This window comes from Hydractinia symbiolongicarpus, chromosome 4, assembly GCF_029227915.1.
Source record: "Hydractinia symbiolongicarpus strain clone_291-10 chromosome 4, HSymV2.1, whole genome shotgun sequence".
Lineage (NCBI taxonomy): Eukaryota > Metazoa > Cnidaria > Hydrozoa > Anthoathecata > Hydractiniidae > Hydractinia > Hydractinia symbiolongicarpus.
Window position 1 is genome coordinate 20,037,665 of NC_079878.1, and position 26,916 is coordinate 20,064,580.

At 33.6% G+C, this 26,916-nt stretch overlaps 2 protein-coding genes across 2 annotated transcripts; both read right to left on the reverse strand.

Moving 5' to 3' along the window:
* Positions 1–1,403: 1,403 nt before the first annotated feature.
* LOC130641718 (mediator of DNA damage checkpoint protein 1-like) lies at positions 1,404–14,933 on the reverse strand. The gene is made up of 19 exons (XM_057448654.1): positions 14,839–14,933; positions 13,157–13,220; positions 12,997–13,049; positions 12,811–12,903; positions 12,375–12,470; positions 11,896–12,138; positions 11,757–11,781; positions 11,513–11,629; positions 10,665–11,177; positions 9,797–10,167; positions 8,551–9,235; positions 6,340–8,072; positions 5,954–6,022; positions 5,668–5,767; positions 5,189–5,252; positions 4,057–4,148; positions 3,942–3,967; positions 3,221–3,381; positions 1,404–2,439 (listed from the first exon to the last, which is right to left on the reverse strand). Exons 1-19 carry the CDS (start codon positions 14,893–14,895, stop codon positions 2,334–2,336), a joined length of 4,668 nt encoding a protein of 1,555 aa, XP_057304637.1. The 5' UTR covers positions 14,896–14,933; the 3' UTR covers positions 1,404–2,333.
* A 7,014-nt stretch (positions 14,934–21,947) lies between these two features.
* On the reverse strand, positions 21,948–25,738 carry LOC130641719 (chitooligosaccharidolytic beta-N-acetylglucosaminidase-like). The gene is made up of 5 exons (XM_057448655.1): positions 25,534–25,738; positions 24,096–25,293; positions 23,347–23,592; positions 22,820–22,966; positions 21,948–22,233 (listed from the first exon to the last, which is right to left on the reverse strand). Exons 1-5 carry the CDS (start codon positions 25,599–25,601, stop codon positions 22,006–22,008), a joined length of 1,887 nt encoding a protein of 628 aa, XP_057304638.1. The 5' UTR covers positions 25,602–25,738; the 3' UTR covers positions 21,948–22,005.
* Positions 25,739–26,916: the final 1,178 nt, after the last annotated feature.

Genomic DNA, 26,916 nt, shown 5'->3' on the forward strand with positions numbered 1-26,916 from the left:
CACAGTAGGAGCTCAATTATAAAAAAAACAAGAACCTTTTTGCAGAAAGTAGTACGGCAAAAGGATAAAAGCTAGTTATATAGCTTAATTTTAGCTAAGCTGGGCTATCAAGGAGATGATCTACATAAAATCATTGAGTTAAAAATTGAAAGCAATCGTCCTAGCTATGCATAATATAGCAAGATAAGGTGGAAAGCAAAGGACACGAACCTAGCCAGAGGAGACCCAACATAATTTTTGTTACCACCGGAAAATAATCGGAATACCATATCGTCTAGTAGGAGACCCAGCATAATTTTTTTTACCAACAAGAAATCGGAATAGTCAAGGTAGGAAAAACTGGGAGAAAATAAATTTGATATTCTCGAAAAGGAGCTTAGTTAACTAGGCTACGGGAAAACGTGTAAGAGAAACTCATTTTATTAACCTCGGGGAAAATATCGGAACAAGGACAACAAACAAGAACAAAAAGGGGCGGCAACGTCCTAGTTTTTAGCACCCCCTCTAAAAAGCTCCCGGGTGGTTATTAAATAATGCCCAGCAGGCGATACATGGAATCACAGTCCCGATATTTACTTTTGCGTGCGCATCTTAAGTAATTACGTAATGTCCAATGCGCGCGCAGAAATGAAGGTAAAAATGTAAACAAACAAAGCGAGTTGCCTCCATTTCTGCGCACACAGGAAAAAACACGGCACTATGATTGAGTGTATTACTAGAATTTTATAAGGAAGATATGGACAAGATTTTCTCACTACCGGAACCTTCTGTAACTTTATTTACAAGTTCATTTAGGAGCAGGGAGATGAGGTCCAGGTAAAAGGGAAGCGCTTCTTCGAAAGGAAAAGATGGGCGACAAACAAAAATGTTTCTCGTAGTAGGTTATAGATTAAATACATCCTGTCTCCAGCGTTTGTTGCCTGATGTTAAAAGCGCTTAAGATTACTTGACGGCCGCCGGCACAATGTCAATGAAGCAAAAATCCCTGGTACGATATGAGGAAGATACATTTGGCGTTTCTATGACCATGTTCCAACGCAGATTAAAGATGGGGCTCTATGATGGACGATTGCTTGTTTTAGAATGCTTTTCCATCTCTTCGTCCCTGCGCTTCTTTTTACATAAGCCCTGCCTCCTTATTTATCATTTTATTAGAAGGTAAGCATAGCATTTAACACATTTGCCTGATTAATTTACCTGAAACAGTATAACAGATTACAAGAACTTATAAAAAAAAATCAAAAACAATGTTGAATTACAGTAAAAAGTCATTCAACCGAATAAAACAACCGTAAAAGCTTTTCCTTGTAATATCTGTTTTCTCTATTTTCTACCCCTTCCCTGATTTTTCATATCAGTATCAACACACATTCACATAATTAGAACGAAAACACACCAAAGAGTCTAAAAAGTAACTTTTGAACAAGTTAATTGTTATATTTATGAAATTAAAATATATTTACAACATTAAGAAGAATTCTACAAAGAAATATATTTTCACGCCGTAAAACTGCAGATAGATTCAGTCAGTTGAAACCAGCCTGCAAAAAGATATTGAAAGCTGTTTTTTTTGTTTTTTTTGACATTGTACCGTCGCAATAATAATTCACTAGGTTTTTCTACAAAAAATAATTCACTCTGTTTTTCTTTAAATTGCAAAATTTTTGTACGACCAAGTTTGAAGAAGAAATATTTCAACTCGTTTTCGACGTACAGCTCTTAAAGAATAGTACTGCAAAGTAGTGCGAAGAGTTCTTCATTGAAGCACATTGCTACGGTTATTATGTACAGTTTTCACAAATACACGTTTTTTTATAAGAACGTCTACATTTTAGTTGAGGCTGGATGTACTGATGTTATTTAGCTTTTTTTAGTCTCAAAATTTCTTAAATCTGTTCTTCCGAAAAAAAGCAAATACATGTTCAGAATTCTCATGATAATGAATATCTTATTATAAAAAGATTTAAGTATACTAGTAAAAAGGAAGGAAAACTGTTCGGTAATATTTATTTTTTATCAGTTCTAGATTCACATGTTTTTTGTTGTTTTAAGGAACCCTTTTTAACATGTTCTTAATTTGTTAAAACAAATAACCTCAACGTTCTTATAGCATAGTTTCTTATAAAAAAACGTGTATATATATACAACATCTAAAACAATTCACACGTTCTTGTAGAAAACAGACAAAAATATCAAGCCTTTGTACTTTCTTACTGACAAAAAAACAGGATGCTTAAAAACACAAAAAAACAGGATGCTTAAAAACACACAAAAAAAGTTTAGGTTATAATCTCGTTTAAAACGTTTCAATAAAACCACTTGTTCAACTTTCGTCACCGTCGGCGCTTACTTGTCGTCGTCGTGGATGTCGTTTGACGTTTTCTCTTTGACGTCGAATCTTGACTTTCATTTAATTTACTTTCGTTGTTTATTAAAAATCTAAAACTGCAGTCAAGGATAATCTATATCCAAAAACCTCTACTACCAAAGAATGGAAAAATAATCAAACATGGCGTAAAATGTTGTCTGGACAACACACACTGACAATAACACATTCCACACCAAAAAATGATTAATAAATTAAAGAACCATGACAGCAATACTCTTTTTGTGCTTGCGATGTACATGTAGAATTTGATCTTACCGCAATATCTTTTAAAAACAACACGTTTTGCCAGAACATTGTCATTTACATTTTATTGAACACTAGCAACATAAATCTATAAAAGCAGAACCTTTACACCCAGCTAAGTTGGGCGATACTGACAATACTGAAACGGGTACCCTGTAGGACAAGGCATGAGCTGGCAACAAAGAAGTGGCTGCAGAACAAGGGCGATAACTGCTGTTATTCCCCCAAACAGTATCATAAGACCTTACATAAGAAACAATCACAAGATCTTACACAGGGAACACTCATAAGACCTTACACAAGAGGCAAGAATGTAAATGTAAATCTAATAGTTTATCGAAGCAGGTCCAAACTAATTCGTAATTAGAAATTCAAAGCCTGCTTCATAATATTAGGAATCCCGGAGCATTCTACTTCGTGTTCATCATCGTGTTTTAGATATAAAGGGCTAAACTGGATTGGCCAATCCGGGCTGCTTTTAAAACATTTACGTCTCCTTAAGAATATTTCAAACAGGCAGGGAAATACGAAACGTATAAACAAGGTAGCGATGCATATCACCCCTACTTTTTGAATGTTAAAAGATACGAATCACGATCAATTTCTTGTCTCAGTATACCAGTCAATAAAACTTCGTTGGTGCACACACAGAAGCCTTGATTGGTCAGTTTTTCATGTTCTTTTGCATCGTCATCACATGAAACAACTATGACGTCATCACTGGGTCCTTTTGGTGATTTCGAAAGAAACTAAACAAGAACAAAATTATGGAGCAGCGTGTCCTTGACATAGAAATTTGTCGTTGAATTTCAAACATTTTTATGATACTTTTCTTGAATAATTCCGAAAAGAATAAATTGTATATTCCTGTATATTATAAAACTGTGTAAAAACCTGCTGCAGCATTTTAGTAGATTCCATTAGGATCGGATTCGTTAAGAAGACGAAACATGAATTACCAACACATGAACTTAACAATGACCTCCACAATTTTCGACGTATGGAACAGTTAACAGACTGACAGAAAAACATCATCTTTTCATTTCAGTTTAAACAAAACAAAATTGATTTTTACTATTGCACGGCCAAAACATCCCGCCAGCATATAACAATCATTTATTATTCTGCTTTGAACACACTAATTTCGCACAGTGGAGACTGACCTTAAAGATTGTCTGCTCTGATACTGGACTTTTCCTTTTCCCTTTTACATTTTAAAAGCAGGAAGTCCAAACGCTTGTGCATTGGAACACTAAACCTGTAGATGTGGTAACATATAAGTTGAACATTTTGTGAAAGAAAAGCTTACCTTCCCACCTGAGCATTCAATCATCTCTAAACAAAAACAACAGGTTGAACAGTAAATGCTATTTTATTGCAAACACACTTTGAATAGAACTTACTATAACTTCAAATCTATATACCTTTCATACACTTCGGTTCAGGCTTCACATTTTTAGTTACATATATGCGTACGTTTTCTAGTAGAGATGACACTGAAGACTTTTTTAGTGACCTGAATAATAACAAAAACAATAAACTGTTACTGAACGATAGACTTACTCTTTCGATCATCAAAAACATTTCGAAACGAAATCTAGCTGTTACTCTCCAAGAAGTGTACGTTTGAGTGATTGATGCACTTGACTTTAGAGGATCGCCCTACAACAATTCTCGATGAAGCTTGTTACAAGTGGTTCACAAATGCAAGAAGTCGAAACATTCCCGCTTCAGCTGCCATGCTTGGGGTAAAGAACTTACCAAAAGAACTAGGATGCAGGGAGCTTCAGATGGAAGGCTTGACCGGTGAAAAAAAAAACGTTTTGTTCAAGACAATATGAGGTATATTTTGCCTATAAAGTTTTACAAGCTCCTGGCTTAAAATATGTACATATTTTTGAATGACCACTGAATATCAAAGTGCATGATACCTTTTATGTTTTGTTTTAGCGTCCAATTTTGCTGTAATGATGGCAACCCAGTAAAAAAGATTCTACTTCTAAGTCCTTCTTAAGAATAATTGGAATTTCTGAAGCTCTTAACAAACATTAAAATTTATTTGAATTCTAGCTTCTAATAATTTATCATCTGTCTTTAGCAGAAAAAAAGAATGTTGCCAGAGAGATGATCAACCCTCGGAAGGCAACAACATGTTGTTATCTGATTTGGTTTTCTGTAACAGTTGTAGTTTTTAGGCTTTTTATTCAATCAAGATACGTTGTTAAAAAAAAACTTCTTTGTACTTTTGTTAATTATATATCCTTCTTAATATCCTCTAATGAAAAGAGTAATAACTGAGAAATTAATTTTCAAAATCTCCATAAGTGGGGCATTTTCCCTGTTAGAGAGTGGGACAAATCCCCTGTTGAGAGAGATTCGGTTGTAACGAACCCTTGAGAGTCCCACTTGACGCGAGTGTACTGTATTCAAAAAAAACGCTACCCTTATTTCGAATTTCAAGGTTCGATAGGTCAGCAAACCGAAGCAACGAAACTATTCATCAAAACATGTTGGACGTTCTAACTAACTAATATTTGCTAAATTACATTTTGTTACCTTTTTAACTGGAATTTGTACTGCCTTTCGGCTGCTTGATCGTTCAATATATGGTCCTTACAAGCTAAAATATATTCAACACAATTAAAGAAAATCTTTCTCTGACATGATGAGGTTTCGTACTTCTTTTTTTGCTTTGGTATCACTGTCCACTACATTTATAAGCAAACAGCAATTTATTCTTTTATTAAAATTATAAACATTTTATAAAACGAGGTTGGGGTGAGAACTAAACAGTTAAAGACAAAATCAAAATCTAGATAGCTAAGTTCAAATCATGTATTATTTTTAATTTTGAATAGATGAAAAAAGGGCGTAGATTTACCCGCACTCTCCAAGACAGGTTAAGCAGATTGACAATTGCTAACCGACTTACAAGTCGATTTTTAAACACCACAAGAAATTGTTTAGGAGAAAGGAATGAATTACCTTTTCGTACAAAACTAAATAGTGTGTGTTGAAAATACATTAATGCTTACATGTGAAGACATTGGATGTTTTGGAAGATTTCAACCATGCTGAACTTACGACTGGTATACCACGAGCAACAGCACAGAGAAACTTCACAGTGCGTCGAACCTAGTAGAACAAGTGATAAACTAAGATAATAAAGAACACAAATAATAACACCTAAAAAGCTACTAAAAACGACAACTCCAAAAAGACGACATCTACAATGACAACAACTACTAATGGCAACCATTAAAAATTACAAAAATACAATAGACACAGAAATTAATGAAAAACAGAACAATAACAACATACTTTATCAGTTACTAAGTGTGTTGCAACCTCCACATTGTCGACAACTTCACCACCGAGATCTTTCACTATCTACACGCAAGTTGAGAGACGGGTTAACTGGTAAGAGAGATGCGCGTAGGCTAGTAAAATTTTATCTGCCACCTTCAACTTTGGGAAGGAAATTCTCAAAGTATTGCTACAAAAGTTTAATCTTAAAAATTAAACAAAAAACACACAAACAACAAACACGCGCATACACACTAAAAAAAGCAAAAAGATAACTCTCAAACTACCAACTTTCTTGCATGCTGTATATATACTGCTTGAAATCGAAGGTGTTTAAGTTAGGCTTTTTAGCCAGCATTTTATATAAGTAAACAAAGAATATATAAACAAAAGGTCCAAACCTTCTCAACAGTTTTATCGCTTATACCAGTAAAAACAATTTTAGGTTTTGTGCACAAAGATTGCCTTCTTGGGCTCTCAAAATAACTATCATTGAAACTTTCATCCACAGAACGACAAGTTGAACTGCTTTTAGCATTCTGCTTACTACCCACTGGCCTTTTATTTGCGCTACTTAAAAGTTCTTCTTTTTTCACATCTTTTGAACTTGTGCGAACTCTTTTCCCTTCTGACGTACTTGTAGCCTGTCCCATCCTTTTTCTCCTGCTTGAACTCTTTATGAGGGACGTTTCTTCAGCAGTAATGTTAGTAGTGTGTTCTTCTTTCTTCATGACATCAATATTTGAGTTTCTATTCTTTTCACTTTGAGTCATTTTTTTATTAAGTACTTTACCCTCCGTTCCAGTGTTGTGTGCCACATTCGAATCATTGATAGTTTTTTCACAATCAACCTTACTGTGTTGAGTTTTACTTCTTTTTTCCTGTATATTTACAACATCTGTTTCTATCTCGACGTTTCCATTATTCTGTTTTTCTTCGTCTTTTACACTATCATTTTTATTATTATTTTTGTTGTTACTTGTAGTTCTCGTGTTACGTTTTCCTATACTCCTTCCTTTTAGTGGAAGTTCGTCATTTGCTTCATTAATTACAGTTTCACTTTCGTTTTTCTTCTTTTCTTCATCTAACATGTTCAAAATATTCCTCTTAGTGCACCTATTTTCAGTTAGCTTATTTTCCCTCGATTGTTCCATACAATCTCTGCTTGCATAATTATCGCTGATGTCGGTTTCGTTTTGTTTTGTATCAGAAACTTGTTGCTTCGGGTCTGGATCTTTTATTTTCTGCTTAACAGTTCGCTTATTAGCATTTCGCCTGTGTTTCGGTAATTTAGAGTTATCTTCTTCAATTTCATTGTTTTTGTTTTCAACAGTTGCAGTTTTATCTACATTCGAATCATTTCCGGTATGCTGTTGTTGCTTCAGCCTAGAAGTTTTTCTACTTGTACTACCTCTGTTTTTATTTAACTTTACTTCTTCTTTTAGCTCTTCGTTATTTGCCTCTTTCTTACCCACTTGGCATAAATTTTGTTGTTTTTCTTTCGCAGCTCGTGTTTTTATTACACGTTTGGTTTGGGAAGTACTAGTTTCCGTTGATGAAGTTGCTAATACATTGTTTTTCAGGGCACTGTCTTCGACTGTTTCTCTCAAAATTTGGGTAGTCAACAAGTTAATCTCATTGTCTTTTTGTTTGGAATTTGTTTTTTTCTTGTTACGCGCGCGACTAGGCCTTTTAGATGCAGGTAGTTTCTCCTCCCCTACATTTTCCCTATTAGCTACTTCTCTATCAGTTGTCTCAGCCACGCTGCAAGATGGCTCAATAGTTTCCTTAGAAGCCACAACTGCTAGTCTGTGTTGATTAGAATTTTTACTTTGTTGCTTGTCGGCATTATTCTCCTGGTTTTGAACACCAGGTGTCTTCTTGCTTATGTTTGTTTCTCCAACTGATGATTTTGGGGTTCTCTTTCTTCTAGTGGAAGTATGCGAGGAGCTTTCATTTTCCATTATTTTACTTGTTTCTTCCTCAATACTGAACTTTACAGTTTTTCTGTTGTTACAAGTATTCCTCACAGGGCGATATTTAGTGTGACTGGGTACTGGGACCTTGAAATCGATGTTTGCTTTGTCGACTTTAGGTGGTCCGTCTTGGGTTTTAAGAGACTCAGTTTCTGCTTCTAAACAACAAAACATATATTGTATTAAATTATGAAAAAACAAGAAAGGAGTTTCAAGTGTTGTAAAAATCTTTTTTATTAGGAAGCAAATCAAAAAAAAAATTTATACAGAATTTTTATCTTACCGTTAATATCAATACCTTTTTCTATCTTAGAAGTACTAATTTTCGCGGGTACATTTTTTTTCGCGAATTTTGCGTTTTTTGACCATTTTTCGCGAAATTAAATGCCAGCGAAACATTTCGCGATGTTAAATTCGCGAAAATTAATAACCGCGAATTTCTTTTTCAATTCGAGGACAAAAAACTGATAAGTTTCTGGTTGTGCTGAAAGATAACAACATAATTCACGCGAAAATTAGAAATACAAACAATACCCATGAAGTACAATTTTTTTGACTCGCGAAAATAAATCCCTGTGAAAATTAGTACTCTAGTGCATTTGTAACCAGACTTATTAGATACTTCTTCTTTATTACCTTCATCAACATCTAAGCAGTAAGCTTGAGTTGCTAGATCGTTGCTATCTAAAACATCAACCTCTGGCTCCAAAACATTGTAAGCCTGTGTTGCAATTTCATCAACATCATTATTTTCATCCATATTATTCTTTGAGACATCAAGACCGTTTTTATCACAATACGCTGGAGTAGCAGCATCAGGTAAAATATTAACCTCTGGCTCCAAATCATTGTAAGCCTGTGTTGCAATTTCATCAACATCCAAAATATTGTAAGCCTGCGTTGCTATGTCATTAACGTCATTATTTTCCTTTGAGACATCACGACCATCCCCATTACAATACCCTTGAGTAGCACCGTCTATATCGTACGGGACAGTGGCCGCCACATCAGCATCCGATGCACCAACATGTTTTTCATCAATATTATTTTCAACATCATTACTCGAATATGCTTGGGTTTCTTCTTCATCATTTCTCTTCCCTTCATCTTTGTGTTTATTATTCTTAGGTGCATCATCGTCACTGGATGACATATGCGTGCCAGCATCAGTAGCATCATAGTATTCACAACCACCTGGTAGCGTTGTCGCATGGGCAATTGGGATTGAGGGAACTTTGAAAATTTTGTTTGGTGATACATCTTTTGTAGGACTAGAAGTTTCATACGGCTGGGTGGACTCTTCGTCACTGTCACACACCACCTAAAATTAAGAGCACTTGTATTATTCTAACACATTTTTTTAAAATACAAAAATAAAACAAATTTATATCCCTATCCTTGTGAATAAAAAGACATTTTAGAATTCAAAATCACAAAACTCAAATAAGCAAAGATTAAAACAAAAAAGAATCCAACATTCTTTTTAAACGTAACACTATACAATACTTCTTATAAATAGAAATGGAAGATATAATGAGCTTTAATATTTCTTAAGGTTTTGGGAGTCATCGTAGAAAAACTGAACAGAATTGAGCACCTATATATTGGGCATGTAATATATACAAAAAGTTTTAAGAGAGCACCAGTTATAAAGTAACATGATCAAAGGAAATATATTAAGAGAATATCTAAAAAAAATTCCTGTCAACAGTTTAAACTCACTAGTAATGCGACTTGAGATTATTTTCTTAATGACTCAATTATGTGACAAAAGGTTACATGGGTTATGTGTATGTGTATGTTTGGAACGAAAAAAAAAAGTTGACTTTAGAAGATTTGATAGGTTTTGAGATGGAAACCCTGTTTTGTCATTTTAACATACCATTTTTTCATTTTCCTTTGCTTGACTTGTGTAATTACTCTCCACTGATGAAGGTAAAATTTTAGCTGAAGTGTTGTTTATGGAACTTTCTGGTGTTCCAAATGATTGAAAACTCTCCAACAACTGAGTGGAAGTTACATAGGGTTTCTTAGGGTGTGCAGAATATGGAATCTCCTGAGAGCTATCAGCAAAACTACCAATGTCCTTAGCGGGAGAAGTTAATTTATTTTCTTTTAAATTTTCCTCCTCCATTCTTTTCTCACCATCTTCTTCGCGGTCACTGTTTTCATCTTCACCTTCATATTCAATGTCATTGAAGACATACGTAGATGGCATTTCATCCTCTTCATCACTGTTATCAACTTTTTTACCTAGTAAACCAACAACAAAGAGCGTAAAACTAACATAACAAAGATGATGCCATTGACAACATGTTGACAATAAGAATGCACCAATGCAAAGTTTATTTGCAAATAAATTCATTGAATTAACGCAGTTTTAAATTATGTGGACCTAATTCTTTATTAGCATTTATTTACACTGCAATAACTAAGTTAAATAGTAATTTTATAGGTACTTAAAGATAACTGGGTTCTGGTAATACAGTGCTAGTTAACATATGCGCACGAGGAAGTAAAATAAAAGTGTTCTTTTTCTATACATTTATTATTTCACATTCATAAAATTGCTTTGTACCCTTGTCTTTTTCTATTAATTTATCATACTCCCTTTTTTACATTAATAGCCCTGACTGCATAAATTTAATTGGTGCTGTCTTGCAGTTGACAAACAATGTTATTTGGCAAAAAGTTGCTACTTGTTAAACATCGTACAAAGCTTTTAGTAAACACAAGCAAATATAATTTACCCTGATTTGGTACGTCTCTATCTATTACTACTGTATCAGCCAACTGCTCCAAAAGTCTTCCTATTGTTCTTTGCTGCGGAGGAATTTCAGCCTCTAAATTTGACGCATCAATAGAAACTGTATCAGCGCATGCATCTAAATCAACAGCAGATTTCTGGGACCTTTTTGCATTCTTAAAATCTTCAGACCTTTCAATTGGTAATGTATCAGCAAGTGCATCAGAATCACAAATTGATTCCTGGGACTTTTTTCCACTCTTGAAATCTTGAGACCTTTCAATTGGTACTGTATCAGCAAGTGCATCAGTTGATGACTGAAATGTGCATGACAGATCGTCACTTGTTTCATTGACTACTGGATTCGAGTCAATATTAATACTTGTAATGAGTTTCGGTTGATTTGAAGACTCTGAGTTGGCAGTTTCAGAATTAGTTACTGTGTCAATGTGACACACAACTGGTGATTCTGGTATTTTGTCTGTGTTTCCTTTGTTTTGCTGACTCAAACTAAACCCTATGAAATATGTTGGTAAATATTAAACAATCAGTTTTTTTTTCTGAAAAAAGTTGGGCTATTAGAGTTGTCAAAAGATCTCTTTGATCATTCGCAAATTGAACCTTACAGGCTGCGCTTAATAACTGCACCAATAACTAGAGAATTATTCCAAACAACTTAAAAATAAAAATTGAAAAAAATCCTTTTTTATACTGATGTCCCTGTTAAAACTTTGGTATTATGAAATGCTTTATAATAATTACACAAAATCAAACAAGGTCATGTATACTTAAATATCCCTAGGATGCTACAGAAACCTATTATAAAAATCAGATTTAAGAATTATGTTCTACCTGGAGTCTGCCCTATGATGCTGACTGTTTCTTTCCCCATGGGTGTTTGTTTGACAACATCATTATTTCCTTCCCCTTCAGATTCAGATTCTGTTTCTGCAGCATATAAATCATCCTCTAGAATAAGATGTATACAAATACAAAAAGTTTATTTGTGAAATAGGTGTCTCCATATGTTGAATTAAATTTTTAAACTGCCTTACAACTGTATAATAATAATCTCTTACAAATGTGCAGTACCTACCCGTCTCTGTCTTTTTTCCAAGTAGCTAAACAAGACATTTAAACATTATAACAGTGATCACCTTCTATTTGACTCCTTAATAAATAATAAGCTAGGAAAAAATTCCACTATCGCACCAAGAACGACAGAACATTCTTACTTTCATCTCCTCGTGAAAACTACTATTTTGATCCACATAGTTTTGTGTTGGCAGTAGTATGTCAGAATCGTTTAAGAGATCGGAAACATTCAAGTTTTCCTTATCTTTCTTGACATCATCACCCACTGTCAATCGCAAACTAAAATCTTCTTCTGCATTGCCTATATCAACTTCGTCATCCTCTGGTATCATTGATTCAGAGCCTGTGTCTGATTCAGTCATTGAACCAGTCGGATCAGAATCCTGGAAGAAAAAAATACTAGTTATACAGAAACCAGCAGATAATATCAACATGGATGAAAATGAAAAGAGCTGGCAAGAAAATCAACACTTTATTTTTCAGCAAAACTATTGATTTACTATAATTTGTCGAATCTATGCTTTATTTTGTCTGAATAACATAACATTTTTACTCAGTTTACGAAAAGATCCCATGATTCGTCATATCATAACACTACCACATGATGTTAATTACATACATTTTCTTGATTGACTTCAAAATGACAAGTAACATCAGCAAAGGTTATCAGATCTCCACTCTGCAATTCATATTTTTCAAGAGGTTTTAGCACCATCTAAAAAATTTATATAAAGGGACTTCTAACATTTGAATTTCTGTAACTCCCCATGTTGTGCACCCAAAAAGTTTACAGCATGAGTTACGATTTGTTAAAACCCTGTACAAGGCATGTACTTATTTGAATTTTAGTAATTTCAACTGATTCCTGCAAAACTTATAACAGTAACAAGAAAATTATTTTCATTAAAATCTGTATCAAAAACTACAAAAATTTTTAATCCCATATAGTTATAATTAAAGTAATATATATTTTTCAAAATTATAAATAGAGAAAATTATTTTGCTATGATTAATTATGCAGCCTGCAAAGTCATTAAAACAAAGGATATACATACCTTTTCTTTCCTTGTTTTATTTCTACTCCCAAGGTCACAAAGTAGAAAAGAATCCTTGGTAACTTCAATGCATGCATGTTTTTTAGATAAGGCCTACATATAAAGAATGGAAGGAAAAAAAATCTAGAATATGAGAAAAAAAGGAAAACCTTAGACAACCAAGCAAATATAGGGAAAACTAAATACCTGAACTTTTATTGGAATGTCGGACCTATCATCTCTACCGATTATATTAATACCTAATAAAATAAGAACATTATCACTATATCACATAAGAGTATTTTTTTTAAAAAAAACCGTATAACTATCATCCTAAACTATGTTCACAGGAGAAATTAATATATACCTTCATAAATTGGAAATTCTGTTTCTTGAAAATGTCTGTGTTTGACTGTTTTAAGTTTCCCTACCTATCCAATAATGAAAAATAGAGGATAAAAGTAATCGAAATAGAAAAATGAAAAATATTAACAAAACACAGACATACAGCGAGCATTATAATATAGAAGTAGATAATAATTGAATTAATAAATTCTGTCCGGCGTTGTACCCTGTGGAATGTTATACTTGTTTTCCAAACAGAACTTTTAGATGATTGCAAACAACCATTCCTATTTAATTCTAGCTAATAATACTTGTTTAAAACTAAATCAGGCATAAATTAGACTTTTTGGCTTGCCAGTAATAATAATTATAATATTATAAATAGAAATATTACAAGATTAATTTAAATTTGTTGATTTTCAGATAAAAAAGGACAAATAGTCTGCAGGGGCGATTCCAATGTATGTCAGCGCCTTAACTTGAAAAAGTGACTGACATTCTATGAATTTTTTATGCAAGTTGATTGGCTGGTTACGATGGCTGAAAATTGCACAAAATAAATCTTAAATCTTGCATATTTGTGTTGCAAAAAATGTGACTGACATCTTAAAATTGCTGACCAAAACAAACAAACAAACAATTTTTTTTGTGGCTTTGCTCAATACAACATAGAATGTAGCCTCCAAAACAGTTGGTTTTTATCCACTCTTAACTTATATATTTTAACTCAAGCCATCATCACATGAGAAATTTCCAGTATGTTTAGCTGATATTTTAGCAATTTTATTTCTTTTATTTCTATTTTATTTTTGTTCGAAATTTCTGGTTAAACTTTTTTAAGGTGGCAGTAACCCTTTTTTAGCTGTCCAAATAGCTAAATTATTTACTCAGTGTTTTATTTATACCATTTTTTTTCTATTTTCTAAAAATATAGGCCTTAATACATAATAAAATAATTTTAACTTAACACTAAAATTGCTGAGTCAGCAGAAATTTCTATTTAAAAATGTATCATACACAGGGAAAAAATCGATTTCTACGAGCTTCAACTTTTTACAATCTTGTTATTTTTTACCAGCTTCTGTTATAAAATGAACCTGTTGCATCGAACGCTGTTAAAAGAAAAATACTCCGAATAAAAAGATTTCCGCACACCGTATCATGGCTGCATGGTTCACCAAGCATGTCTAAAAATTTTAAAGTTAAACGAAAATGCTATCAAAATTTAAAGCTCATGCAGTGAAGCATAATGAAGATCGTAGTTGGGGCTGAATATTTTGGGTGAAAGAAATAGTATTTTAGCCATAAAACCGTGACAAGTGTGTTATAACAGAAAAAATATGGATATATAGTCTGAAAAATAACCTTTCATAACTAATTATATGTAAAAAAAAATATCATATTTTTAAAAGGGTTACTGCCACCTTAAATCATTTTGTTTGTGATGCGAATAAAAGTTGTCAGTCACAATACTTAACTTATGACAGGATGAAATCCCCAAAGTCATTAAAACTTTCTGTTATTACTTAGTTACTATGACAAAGAGACGGTTTTTTTAAAATTATACTTATGTTTGTACAATTATTTGTAAAGTAGTTCATCTGATCTACCTTTTTTAATCAACAATCTCATTCTCATTTTTTAGTCCCTTCTTTTAACAAACTATTCAATAATATTCTTACCCTGTACAAATTCATGACTCACCTCTTTTTTTTCCACCTCTTCATCATATAGAGCATCTAAATCTTGGGTGGCATCCATTAGTTAATTTTAAACTACAATGGAAGATTAATTAAAAGTATAAAAAAATATATGTTTATATTTACACCAAAAAACACCATGTTCTCAAAAATCGAATTTGTTGTATTCATTAACATTAAAAATTATTTGCGCCTAAATAAAAAGTAATATCATGAGATTATTTCTTTTGTTAATTTTTTAAAAAGTTCTCTGGTATCTAAAATTATCGAAATTATGATAAAAAAAGTATAAAGTCAGGGAAAAATACAGCCCTTATACTTGACTTTAATTAAATCTTTCTTCTCTCTAAAACTTGTTAAATCAAGGTTTTTTACTTGTGGCTACACTAGTTAATAAATTATTGTTAAAAATACATGTGTTTAAGCTGTTCACAAATGTAATTTTTGTGAATGGTTTATAACTTAGTGGCCCTTATCCAGATGTAATTTTACATTAAAATTTTGTTTTATTTTTATAGAAAAATTTAATTTTTATTCCCATCAAAAAATTCTTTAAAATTTTTATATATAAACAGTAATAAGGCCCATGGAAAAATCAACATAGGCAGAGGAATAAAAGAAGAGCCATATTTAAAGTTTGATGACGTCAGCAGCGTCTCGTTCATAGACCTAAAAAATATTGTGATTTAATGATTACATCTTCCCTAATCCCAAAATTTCCCTGGCATTTATACAGCAGGCGAGTCAGTGCTCCAAGGAAGAAAATTCAGAAAAATTCAATACAGTAAACTATCAGTGATTCAGCCTTTTAAATTCATGTCAGCATTCTGCAATTGTCAAGGCTAATTTTGCGTAACAAAAATCCTTGATTCACACTGGCAAATGTTTGCTGACATGATTTTTCTTCACCTGGATGTAATTTATAAAAGTTTTACAGTCATTTCTCCCTTAATTTAACTATTGTTTGTGTATGGAAGAGCGAAATCACAAAACAAACGTGTCGTGAATCACAATTTTTTCATGAAATAAATTAGAACTAGAAAGGCTCTGATTGGGGACCCAGGTTCCTTTAGACAAGTAAGTCTAATCTCTTTTGCAACCTAGATTAAGTTTATAGATGAGGGTGCCGACTCGCCGGAAACGCCACAAAAATCATAGGGGCTGTCGGACGACTTCGCCCAGAGAAACCTAAATCAACCTGAAACCACATTATTTTAAACATTTATTACCATGTATAATTCATTCTTTTAATGTCAAGCAGTGGTAGTGGAAGAGTTCCTAAAAAAACTGTTTTTTATATCATTTATTCCATAAATAGCTGTTATTAAAGGTTACCTCCCGTGAAAAATCAAGTTGAGCTCATATGAAAGAGCTTGAAAGGTTGTCTAGGAATTTGAATATTTTTTTTAAAATTCTTGATTGGTTCTTTAGAATTTGGACTAAGAAGATTCACTAATTATGCATGATGTCATGAGTATGCTCTGCAAGGGAGTTAATTTAACATTTTTGAAAAGCCATTTAGAGTTAAAAATGTTTTCTGGCCATTCACTTTAACGGGTTTTGAAAATTTTACATAATTTTTTATATTTAGTTACCATAATTATGCTCAATGCATACTCATGCGATCACAATTTCGCATAATTAGCACTACTTTTAAGACAAATATCTCGAGAACGGATAAAGATTTTTCAAGAAAATAAAAAGATTTCTAGACAACTTTTAAAGATCTTTAATATGAGCTCAACTTGATTTTTAGCAGGAGGGAACCTTTAAATCCCACAAATAATAAACTGACAGTACAACGACAAAATAGTACCTTCCTTCTTCATGACAAAATTTAAATTGTTGTTACATTTCGGACGGGCCAAGGCTTTTCCGGGCAGTTACAGACGAAAATCCTTAAAAAACCAAAAAAAAAAACCTGACCATCCTCACATATAAGGCACTTTCGGCGAGTTGGCACCCTAGTGTTTACAGCTGAAAACCACAATAATGTGCAATCACATAGTCAGTAAAAAAGGCCAGTCCAATGTATAGTAAACACAAGCACTAAAAGGGCTGTACTTCAGTTATCCCAATAAAATAAGCAAAATTTGCAGTTAGCCAGCCATAGCTCCATGTATAAATTATATGCATACTTCTGGCCTCCAAAGATTTTCATGTTTTCATTTAACTGCAAAGAATATTACCAGTTACAGGTATTATTAATATAATTTTCTATATGTTAGAAATATTAAAAATCTTTCCTAGAACCTAGAACATACCACATAACAGAAATGTGCAAATTTAGTTTAAACATTCAGTTTACACATAGTAGTTTAGGCCACCCTCAAAATTATAATTGGTTAGCGTCACCCGACCGACTCACCTTGAAAGGCGAAAGTCGAGTCGGGGAGTCGGTAAATTTGTAAAAGACAAACCAAACAATCCCCGAACAATCTTCGACATGCAACAAAATCCACCATTTACTTTTTCGGCGGTCCTTAAGTTACTTTGTTACGTCCGAATGTTATTTCAAAAGGGGACTGCGCTGCGCTACTCAGTGCTTATTTTCCTGCTTCGCATTTATACGGCAATACAAGCGAAAACCATGGAAATGATGTCGATTGACCAAAATGGAACTTGAAACGGAGGCTAAAAATACAGCTGGCGTACATTTAAAATGAATAACAAAATATGGCTGTGAAATATAGTATTTTTGTAATTTTTCAGGAAAAATTATTATCCGACCGACTCACTTTTGTAATTAGAAGTGACGCTAACCAAACATATTTTCGACGGTGGCCTTATTGTGGTTATACAGTACAGTCCAGATGTAAGCGTACGCATACGCTCAACTTGCAAAAATAATTGCTTTCATTAAAAAAAACAATATGATAGCAAGTTCCTTTCAAATTGCGCGAAAATAATTGCTTCGTGTTAAAAACAAAAGCATAGCAAGAAACATTGTTTAAAAACAATACTCTGCGCGAGAATAAATTAAACGTGAAGGCCATTAAATTTTTACTTTTTTTAAAAACAGAACTAATTATAGTAACGCGATTTTAATCTCGATTTATTTAAAAAACACAAGCTCTTTTAAAAAACAACAAATCCAATGATCTAAATATTTAAAAAAAAACTAATGCTACTTTTAAAACTTTTAGTAATATTTCTTTATCGTCGAAACATGCGAAACTTTTAAAAGTTCTTTTTATAAAAAGCAACGTTTAGCAACGCAAACGGAAAAACCCTACGTTCGGGACTTTTCCCTTTGCGATAAGATTTCGAAAACAAATTAAATTTTAATACCGAAGAAAGAAAAAATTTAAAAATATAACTTTTGAAATGCGATCTAAAAACACATTTCTATTGCCGTTTTTCGTTTTTAGACTTTTAAAATGCGATCTAAAAAAACATTTCTATCGCCGTTTCTCGTTTTTAAACTTCTAAAATGCGATCTAAAAAAAACATTTCTATCGCCGTTTTTCGTTTTTAAACTTTTAAAATGCGATCTAAAAAAACATTTCTATCACCGCTTTTCGATTTCAAACTTTTAAAATGCGATCTAAAAAAACATTTCTATCAAAATTAAAGTTTCAATCATTGTTAAAATATAATAATTTCTATCGCTTAAAAGCTTTATTTAACCCGCGCAACCAACAATGCATTCTCGCTAGTTTATTTAGTTTCCACGCAAAACTTTTGTTTAATAAATATATTAAACAATGGCTCTTCGTGTCACATTAATAGAGTTGATAACATTTGCAATTATGCTATTGGGAATAGTTATGTTAACACTATTTAACAATAGTTACGCGCAGTTATAATAAGCTAATTTTTCTTCAATAATCTTTTGTTTATTACGTGAAAGTTAATGACTTACAAGACTCGCAAGATAATTAATAACAACAAAAGACAAACAACTACTGCCTCCGAAAAAAAGGTGTGAAACTTGAGCATACGCGTAGGCTTACATCTGGACTGTACTGTAACCCTCAAACTTTGTGCAGAAGACCGGGGTTCAATTTTCCTTGGTAGGGATTCAATATGGTCTAGTGAATGTTACTATTTGGCGATTTTGTTTAGCTTTGTTGCCATAGTGATGATTGACATTTTGCGTAATTGACGAATCGCATTTGTGCCACATCTGCCATTTTTAAAATTTCGCTGGGTGAAAACAAACCTTGTTCGTAAGGGGAAGAATGCTAAAAAATGTGAAAATAGAAGAATAATTAGCTAACGAAAGGTAACCACAATAAAAATCTGTCTGGAAATAATGCTTAGCTATCTAGCTAGATTTTGCTCCAGAAAATTACCTTTGCTCAGACTTCCTAACATTATTCTTAAAACTCTAAAATGTGTTTAGCTCTGCACTCTCTTCACCTTAAACATGGAAACTTTTAACCTCCAAAAAAATTGTTATGACGTCAAACCAACGTGCCAAATAGTCCGGGTTAATCCAAGCCATGTGAGGGAAATTGGGGAGATGGTACACTGTGTGGGCTGTTTTGGGATGTTCAGAGGCAGGGAGTTGCCTGAAAGAGCGCGGATCTGTAGCTGAAAATGAGCATTAAATACTCTAGGACTTCCCTCTAGGACTCTAAGCCATAGCTCCTCCTGGAAATAATAGACAGGGTATACCTCTTGATATTTGTGAGGCTAGCCATGTAAACGTGCACATCTATCTATCTATCTATCTGAAAATGACCACGAGTGAAGTGAGGGCATTCATGTTGCTATGCGCATGTATGTCTTCTAGACCTTCTAGTCAAAGTAGATAATGCTAAGTAGATAATGTCTCTGGACTACTCCTGTTCCTGTTCCCGCCGAGTCAGGGTATCAAGCGTAGCGTAGAGAAGACTTGGGGACAAGGTTTTGCTAAAGCTATATTTGTCTTATGATTCAAAGAAAATTCCTCTTTATCTTCCCAACTTTTTTTATCCATTATTTTTTTCGAGCAGGAAAAATTGCCACGCCAGAGTTTTTGCTCGAAACAAGGAAACACATGACAAGAAAAAGAATTTGCTTTGCATGCTAGCTATACCTTTTTATAAGTTTACATTTTCCGTGGCAAAGTTAGGGTTAAGGTTTTACGGTCAAGCATTTGCTAACGTTAAAAGAGATTACCGCGAAAAATTTTAAACACTTAAGGATCTCTTTACTTAGGGCAATAAAAGAGATGTCACTAAAATTTACTTGTAGCATAGAATCCACGTCAGACTAAAATTTTGATAGAAATCCAGCTTGAGTGATGACTTTGTTATACTGCGAAAATTAAATGGACGATAGCGCTTTCGCTAATGTAAATATACAAAGGGACCAGACAATTTTTAAGTTGATTTCATCTGTCTGTTTTAAATTATCATAATATCATTTTTTAACTAACCTAATGTCACACTGAAGTCACACTGGACTGGCTATGATGTGAACTTTTAATTTATCTTCAGTTTAAGTAATAATAAGTGTGACTTTCGCTAATGTTCGCAGTAGACTTTTGGTTTGCCCTGAAGACTTTTTGTTGTCCTTCTCCTCTTCTTCTTATTTTATGAAGACGAGGTTGCTGATACTGCTATCGACAATTTGAATAGAAGAGGCATATTGAAAAGGAAACTACGTTATGAAATAAAAAATCATAAGGATAATATAAGGTATTAGTTAGATTATCCTTATTTTTTTGTTTTGAAAAAACTCCTTGTTAGAAATGAATGAAAATGATTTTACTTAATAAATAAGCGATTAGAAAAAAAAGAAAAAATGAATTGATTTTTTTTTTCCAAATTAAAATTTTTTAAATATTTATTTTTGCGGTTTTAAATCTCTAGTGTTTATTCTATTTTGGGTTTCAGTGTTAGAGCAATATACGATTCTAATTTTGTTTAATGGTGATTTTAAACAGGCATTTAGTAGTTGAACTTTTTCTTACACGCAAGAAAGTTTTGAATAAAAATTGCAATCATTTCTGTAAAGGCAGCTGTTTTTCTTCATATTGTTGAACCATTTATAAGATTAGCCGTATCTGTCTGGTTGTGCGAAAATAAAACGTTGTTGCAGTAAAAATGACGGACGACAATGACGTCAAGGATGTCGGACAATCCTTATGTTTAGCTGTATCGGTTGCAACGTTTATTGTAAGCTTTGGACCAATATTCTCGCAGTATTACTTGTGGATATTTGTCGCTATTTCAGTAACTTTAATTGCTGCAATGGAGACGACTTCAGTTTACATTCGAGAATATATAGAAGAAAGACAAATACATAAAAGACGTTTCTTACGCCGAAGAAGGCGAATAGGGCGACAGGAGGAAGGTCTTAGATGCAACGAACTAAAACAAAGTGTCTCTTCAAATCAACTGAAGAAGAAAATAAGCTTGAAGTTTAGGAAACCATCCAACAGATAAATAAAAGCAATTGTTATTTTTACGTCCTCATATGTTAATAAATTAAAGAAAATTAAAGAAAATGTTTCTATTGTGACAAACTTTGAAATTTCTGCAACCCTGAGATAAAAGCAGAAAGACAATCCTGAAGAAGAACATGGTTTTTATTATTAACACCTTTCTCTGAAGATAGTAGTTTTTCCCCTTTTGTTCATACGCCTAACATTTCCTTTCCTCATATAGAAACACCCGTCTCAAATCCTTTAAAAATGAAGCGATTTGTAATCAGCAGCCAGTCTGAAATGAGTAAAGAAAAACAAAAAAATAACGAACTAGTCATATGACATAAACAACACTAGTTTTCGAGACTTTTGTCGGTCTAAAATTTATTTAAGTTCCATGTCACGAAAAATATGATTAGAACAAAAGCTTGATTTCGATTGGCGCAACAGCCTAGCGGAGAAATCAAACACGTGGATTTGGTTTTCACGAATAGATAGTCCAAGTGAGTAACAACTTAGCCTGTAAAGTACAGAAACATATGAATCAGCATAGAGCCTCAGCGAAAATTTACAGTTGCTGATGAAAAAAGCGAGTGCTTTATTCAAATTTCAATAAGACATCGGTAACTCGTTTTTGGCAATACAACATTGGAAATTTCTCACGATAATCCAACTGCAAATTATTGGCGTGTTTATAAACATAAAAATAGCCCTTAATAATATGCAATTAATACCGTGATTGAAGAAATAAATTTTTAATGTAGCAAATGTATATATTTTACGTTCAGACATTCAATGGTACATTTCTTTTTAATGTTCTCCTTTAATATTTGGATCGTAATAACAATGTCCAGCATTCTGCTCACACCACAAGGGCTGCAATGCATCGGCTTGTATCCCTCTTTCAATCATTCTTTCACGATGGAAAATCAACCTGTATTCAGCACCACGCCAGTCATGCTTCGGATTCGACCACAAGCGCTCAGCAAGTGCAGCTGTTCGTGGCCAGATTTTGCCTTCTGATGTTTGACCATCAACCTAAACATTAATAAGTTGTGAAGTTCTGGGGTTTTTTTGTTTTTATTTTATAAAGCAAACACGATTAAATTTATACGAGACAAACTAAAATACTAGTTTGCCAGCCGAAACTACTAAATGTCTTTCTGTGGTCCTAACTATGGGTGAGCAATTTATTGTTAAAATAAGGCGGAAAAAGTGGTTTTAAAAGTTAAGGGGTTCGTATAGTGACTAAAGAGTGCCTCTTCATGGTTGCAACCGTCCTTCAGATTGCCTACAAACGCTATTTAAATTCTGAAGATGTACTGGGCTAGAATAGAGAAAAATGTTTTTGTGTAAGCCATCTCTAGAAAATTTAAGGGGCAATGGTTAGCCCCGGAACTTCATTTAAAATACCTTTTTTGTGTGTACAAAAATATGCGTAAACAAATTTCTTATTTTTAGTTCCGCAAAAAATATAACAGCTTAAGGCGGTAAGCATTATAACGCAAAAATTTTGTCCCATGCATTCGTCTAAATAATTTCGACATGAACAAAAAAACCAATCAAAGTTGTCCTAAATTAAGCCAACATGACGGGACTGACAAATTACGACGTGTTTATATACCTGTTCCGACCACATGGCTGCTTCTTGTCCAAGTATAGTTTTTCGCATTTGATCAGTAACAGTCACTCCAAACGTTTGAAGAATTTTCACAGGATCATTCTCATATAAAAGTTTCCAGTCTTTATACGGCGAGCACCAGTTGTTACCCTAAAAAGATGGGTTATTTATTTGTTTTGTAACCCGGAACGTGATTTTAGAACTAACGTAGTTATATTGTTTAATTTTAGTTGTCTTTAAAACGTTTTTACAAATTATTTTTATTAAAAATGAGGATGATTTTTTTTGCAAAAAAGGATTGAAAGAAGTTAAGTGTTTCTCATAAATATGCTGCACCAAGAGTGCTCAACAACTTGCAACTCAACACCTATTTGCACGAAAACTGTTCACACACTGTTTAAGGGTGGATCAGACAGTCGAAGAAACAAGTTCACAGGTACAGCCAAAAAACATACGAGATAACGTGTAGGAAAAGTGTTGTGAAATTTCCATTCGATCTCATTGTGAAAAAGACAATGTTAAGCACTTACCTTTACAAGCCAGTTTCCATAGCCACAATCCAGGTATAAAGTATCATAAGTAGAAAATATTGTACGAAATCCATTTTGGACAATGTCAGCGATTTGTCCATTCTTTGTGCCTGTCCATATTTGAATAATGTGCTTCTTTGGGTCAAGGTATTTGGTGAGATACTTATCTGTTGTCATCTTGCTGGTCCACAATATCATTGGCAAATCTTTGCCTTTAAACTCTTTGTATAGCTTGTCAGATGATTTCTAAAAGCGAATAACATCAAGAAGTCATTCCTACAACCAGTTGATAGTCAAAAGGTGGCCATTTTAAAGAGAAGGTAGCGATTTTGAAGGAAACTTAACTTAAAGAAACGTAGCAATATCAGAGAATAAATAGCTATTTCAAGATGTCATAATATGATTTCCATGGAAAGTTTATTAGCTCCTATCCTACCATCATATTCTTTCAGAAATGTCTTTTATTATAATAGACCAAAAGTCAAATAATATGACCAGGAAGTTATAACACTTTTATATCAATAATAGTAACTAACTTTTGTTGACGATTACAGATATGTATTGATTTATCGTGAAGACCACATCACATAAATTTCAGTAATTAAAATCATTGTAACAGTTTTTGTATCATAACGTCTGTGATATAGCATGACTTAGTGGGATCATAGCCTAAGCAGAACCAGTGGCCTGTAATGTCACATATAGTGTTTTCTATAAAGTCAAGGACAAGGGAATGAGATGCTAAATACCTTTAAAAACATCCCCCACATGTCCATAAAGTTCTTCTCAGTGACACCACCATAGTTCGTTTTTAACCAATCAGTGATCTCCTTGGTAGTGTTCCAACAGTTTATGTTGATTTCATCTCCGCCCGCATGAAATAAATCCGGATCAAACAAATCCAGGTACTCTTTGTAGATTTTCGCTAGTACATCATATACATTATCGTTGGTGGGATTTAACTGCCCACATGGTGGTTCAACGCAGTATTTCTGCCATGGTTCCTTGTTGACACAAACAGCTAAATTTCCTAACCCGGCTTTAGGTCCCCATTGCCAGCCTTCTCCACAATGAGCAGGTTCGTCAAATTCAGGCATTACTCTCACGCCTCTCACCTTTGCATGGTCTACGATTTTGCGGATGTCTTTATGCGTATATACATGCCTGGGAGAATAGGCTCCGTACTGAAGCATCTCCGGTTGCGACTTGATTTCGATGGGAAAACTGTGAGTATCGGTGATGTGCCAATGCAATGTGTTCATTTTATTGTAAGACATTGCACTAATCAATCTCATGATGTTATCCACGGAGAAAAAGTTTCTACTTGTATCCAATAGAAGTCCTCGATACGGATACGCTGGTTTATCATTTCTAATGTCGGCTTCGCTAACGATTTGAAGAGCGTCATGGGATTCGCTGTATGCCGTTAGTTGACTCACTGTTTCCAGACCATGTCTTGCGCCGAAGAAAGTCTTAGCAGATATTGCTACAACAACTGCTTTTGTCGTCGTGGTAATTTTCAGAGAATAACTCTCGTCGGTTTCAATGGTAAGCTTCGTGACGTCGGATTGAAGAATGAGATTTATTCTGACCTCTCTCTGCTGTGCTTCCTGCGTACATTTAATACTTTGTTGAGTGTTCAACGAAACTTTGTTATACGTAGTTTGAAGTTCTCTTTGAAAGACATTATAAGCGTTATTGATCAACCATTTAACGCCATGAGAACATACTCCTTTCAAGCATCTGATTCTATCAAGCTTCACACGAATAGGCACAAAGGGGACGGTGTTTTTCCCAAGGGATGTGTATCCGGATGGTTTGGGAAAGAGCATGGAATACTTCCCACATGTTAGCTTGCATGTGTTCAGTTCGACTCTAGGTGAAACAGCAGTTGTCTCAGCCTTGACGCATCGTTCTTGTTTGCATTGCCAAGTCCACACACCAGAACTATATAAAAAACAGGGGAAATAAAACATAAATTCGCTAGTAAGAAGTCTAACAACAGAATGAACTTTTTCAATGCAAAATAATAAAACAAAAAAAAACTTTGATTTTTCTGTTAATACTTGTTTTATTGCCACTTTTTTATGTATATTAGGATTTAGATCCTGAGAAAATACTTTTTCAAGGTTTAGATATTTCATTCCATGCAATAAACAAACTATGTTTTAATCACAATGATATTACCTCGTACAGGAATCGCCACTTGCACTAACAACTACACCAAAAACAAACAGTACATACAATAATATCATGTTGATTTCAGATCTACTGACGTTAATTACATAGGTCAAAATCTAAAATCTTTTACAGCAGTAGAAATTCCACGCGATCTCTATTTTGCTAAAAATGCTACTTATTGGGTTTCAGAGAATTTTTCTGAGACAAAAAAAAAGGTTTTTCTTGGCATTGTAATTAAGCCATTAGTATTGTAATTGACCTGTGCAGAGATGGAGAGCATAGAGCAGAGGTGAAGAGCATAGGGCAGAGATGGAGTGCACCTACTTAAAATGTGGTCCCTTTGAAGCAATAGACGATTCCTTTTACAAGCAGCCTTTTTTAAAAAACTAAGCTAAAAACATTGAAATGTTATGCCACTGTTTTCGAGATATGATAATACATGAAAACTGTTCTTGGTCTGTTCGTTTCATATGCTCTTTCAAATTTACTCTAATTATTCCGAAGTAAACCAACACAATTATATAAAATCGCCAAAAAAGTTAAAACAACATGGAAGCTGAGGTAAAAAAAAAGCGTTGCCTAAACAAAACAAATCGTGCGAATTGAGCCAACGAGAAATCCCAATTTTTCTTAAAAAACACTTAAGGTTTAACATCCACTTAACAGCCATTTATCTCTACACATGTTATTTACAGCGTTGACTTTCTCTTCTTTGAACTATTCAACATGAAGCCAAACACAATGTATAACGATTCCTGACATGTTTCTCTTTTTTAGGTCTTCAGAGGAAAAATATTGATGTAGCTGTGTGGTGATATCAATATCAGCTTTGTTTATTCAGTACCATTGAAAGAGGAAAAAAATGCAATTTCAGTCTGATATGTGGGAACGAACAGAAGAAATAAATACCACAGTCCACTTTTCTAACAAATGAAGTTTGTTTTTTTAGCAGAAGAACAAACCCTACATTTGTAAATATTTTTTCTTTGAAAACATTGCATTGTGGTATGTCGTTTTCATTGTTCATACAACGCCTCATTTGGAGTAAAATTATGATATTACGGGCGTATGATATGTATGATATTTCTAATACGTTCAGTAAAACGTTCAGTATTCAGTAAAAAGGATTAAAGGCATTGGTAAACTTAGAAATGCTATTCAGGTACGATTATAGGCGGAAGAGTGGAGTCCCGGAGAGTAGTGGTGGTGTGATAAAGTGTCATACCGGCCAAACTTCGTACGAATAGTGTTTTCATGTGAAAAATAAAAACCATGCCTCAAATGATGACTGTCAGCAATAAGTTATAGCTGATGTCAACATTTCTATTTAAAATTCAGTTTTCGAATATCTATCATTTGGCAAATATTGTAGACGAGAATTGTTCGAAA

Excerpts from the sequence above, each read along its gene's own strand:
- LOC130641718 (XM_057448654.1), bottom strand. The coding sequence starts at position 14,895 with ATGGATGCCACCCAAGATTTAGATGCTCTATATGATGAAGAGGTGGAA. Across the intron at positions 4,149-5,188 it reads TACAAATTCCAGTTAAAAAG|GTCACTAAAAAAGTCTTCAG; the intron begins GTAACAAAATGT and ends GTTATTATTCAG. Across the intron at positions 2,440-3,220 it reads CAAGAAATTGATCGTGATTC|ATTTTTAATAAACAACGAAA; the intron begins GTATCTTTTAAC and ends CTGCAGTTTTAG.
- LOC130641719 (XM_057448655.1), bottom strand. The coding sequence starts at position 25,601 with ATGATATTATTGTATGTACTGTTTGTTTTTGGTGTAGTTGTTAGTGCA. Across the intron at positions 22,967-23,346 it reads ATGGAAACTGGCTTGTAAAG|GGTAACAACTGGTGCTCGCC; the intron begins GTAAGTGCTTAA and ends CCATCTTTTTAG. Across the intron at positions 22,234-22,819 it reads CAGCCATGTGGTCGGAACAG|GTTGATGGTCAAACATCAGA; the intron begins GTATATAAACAC and ends ATTAATGTTTAG.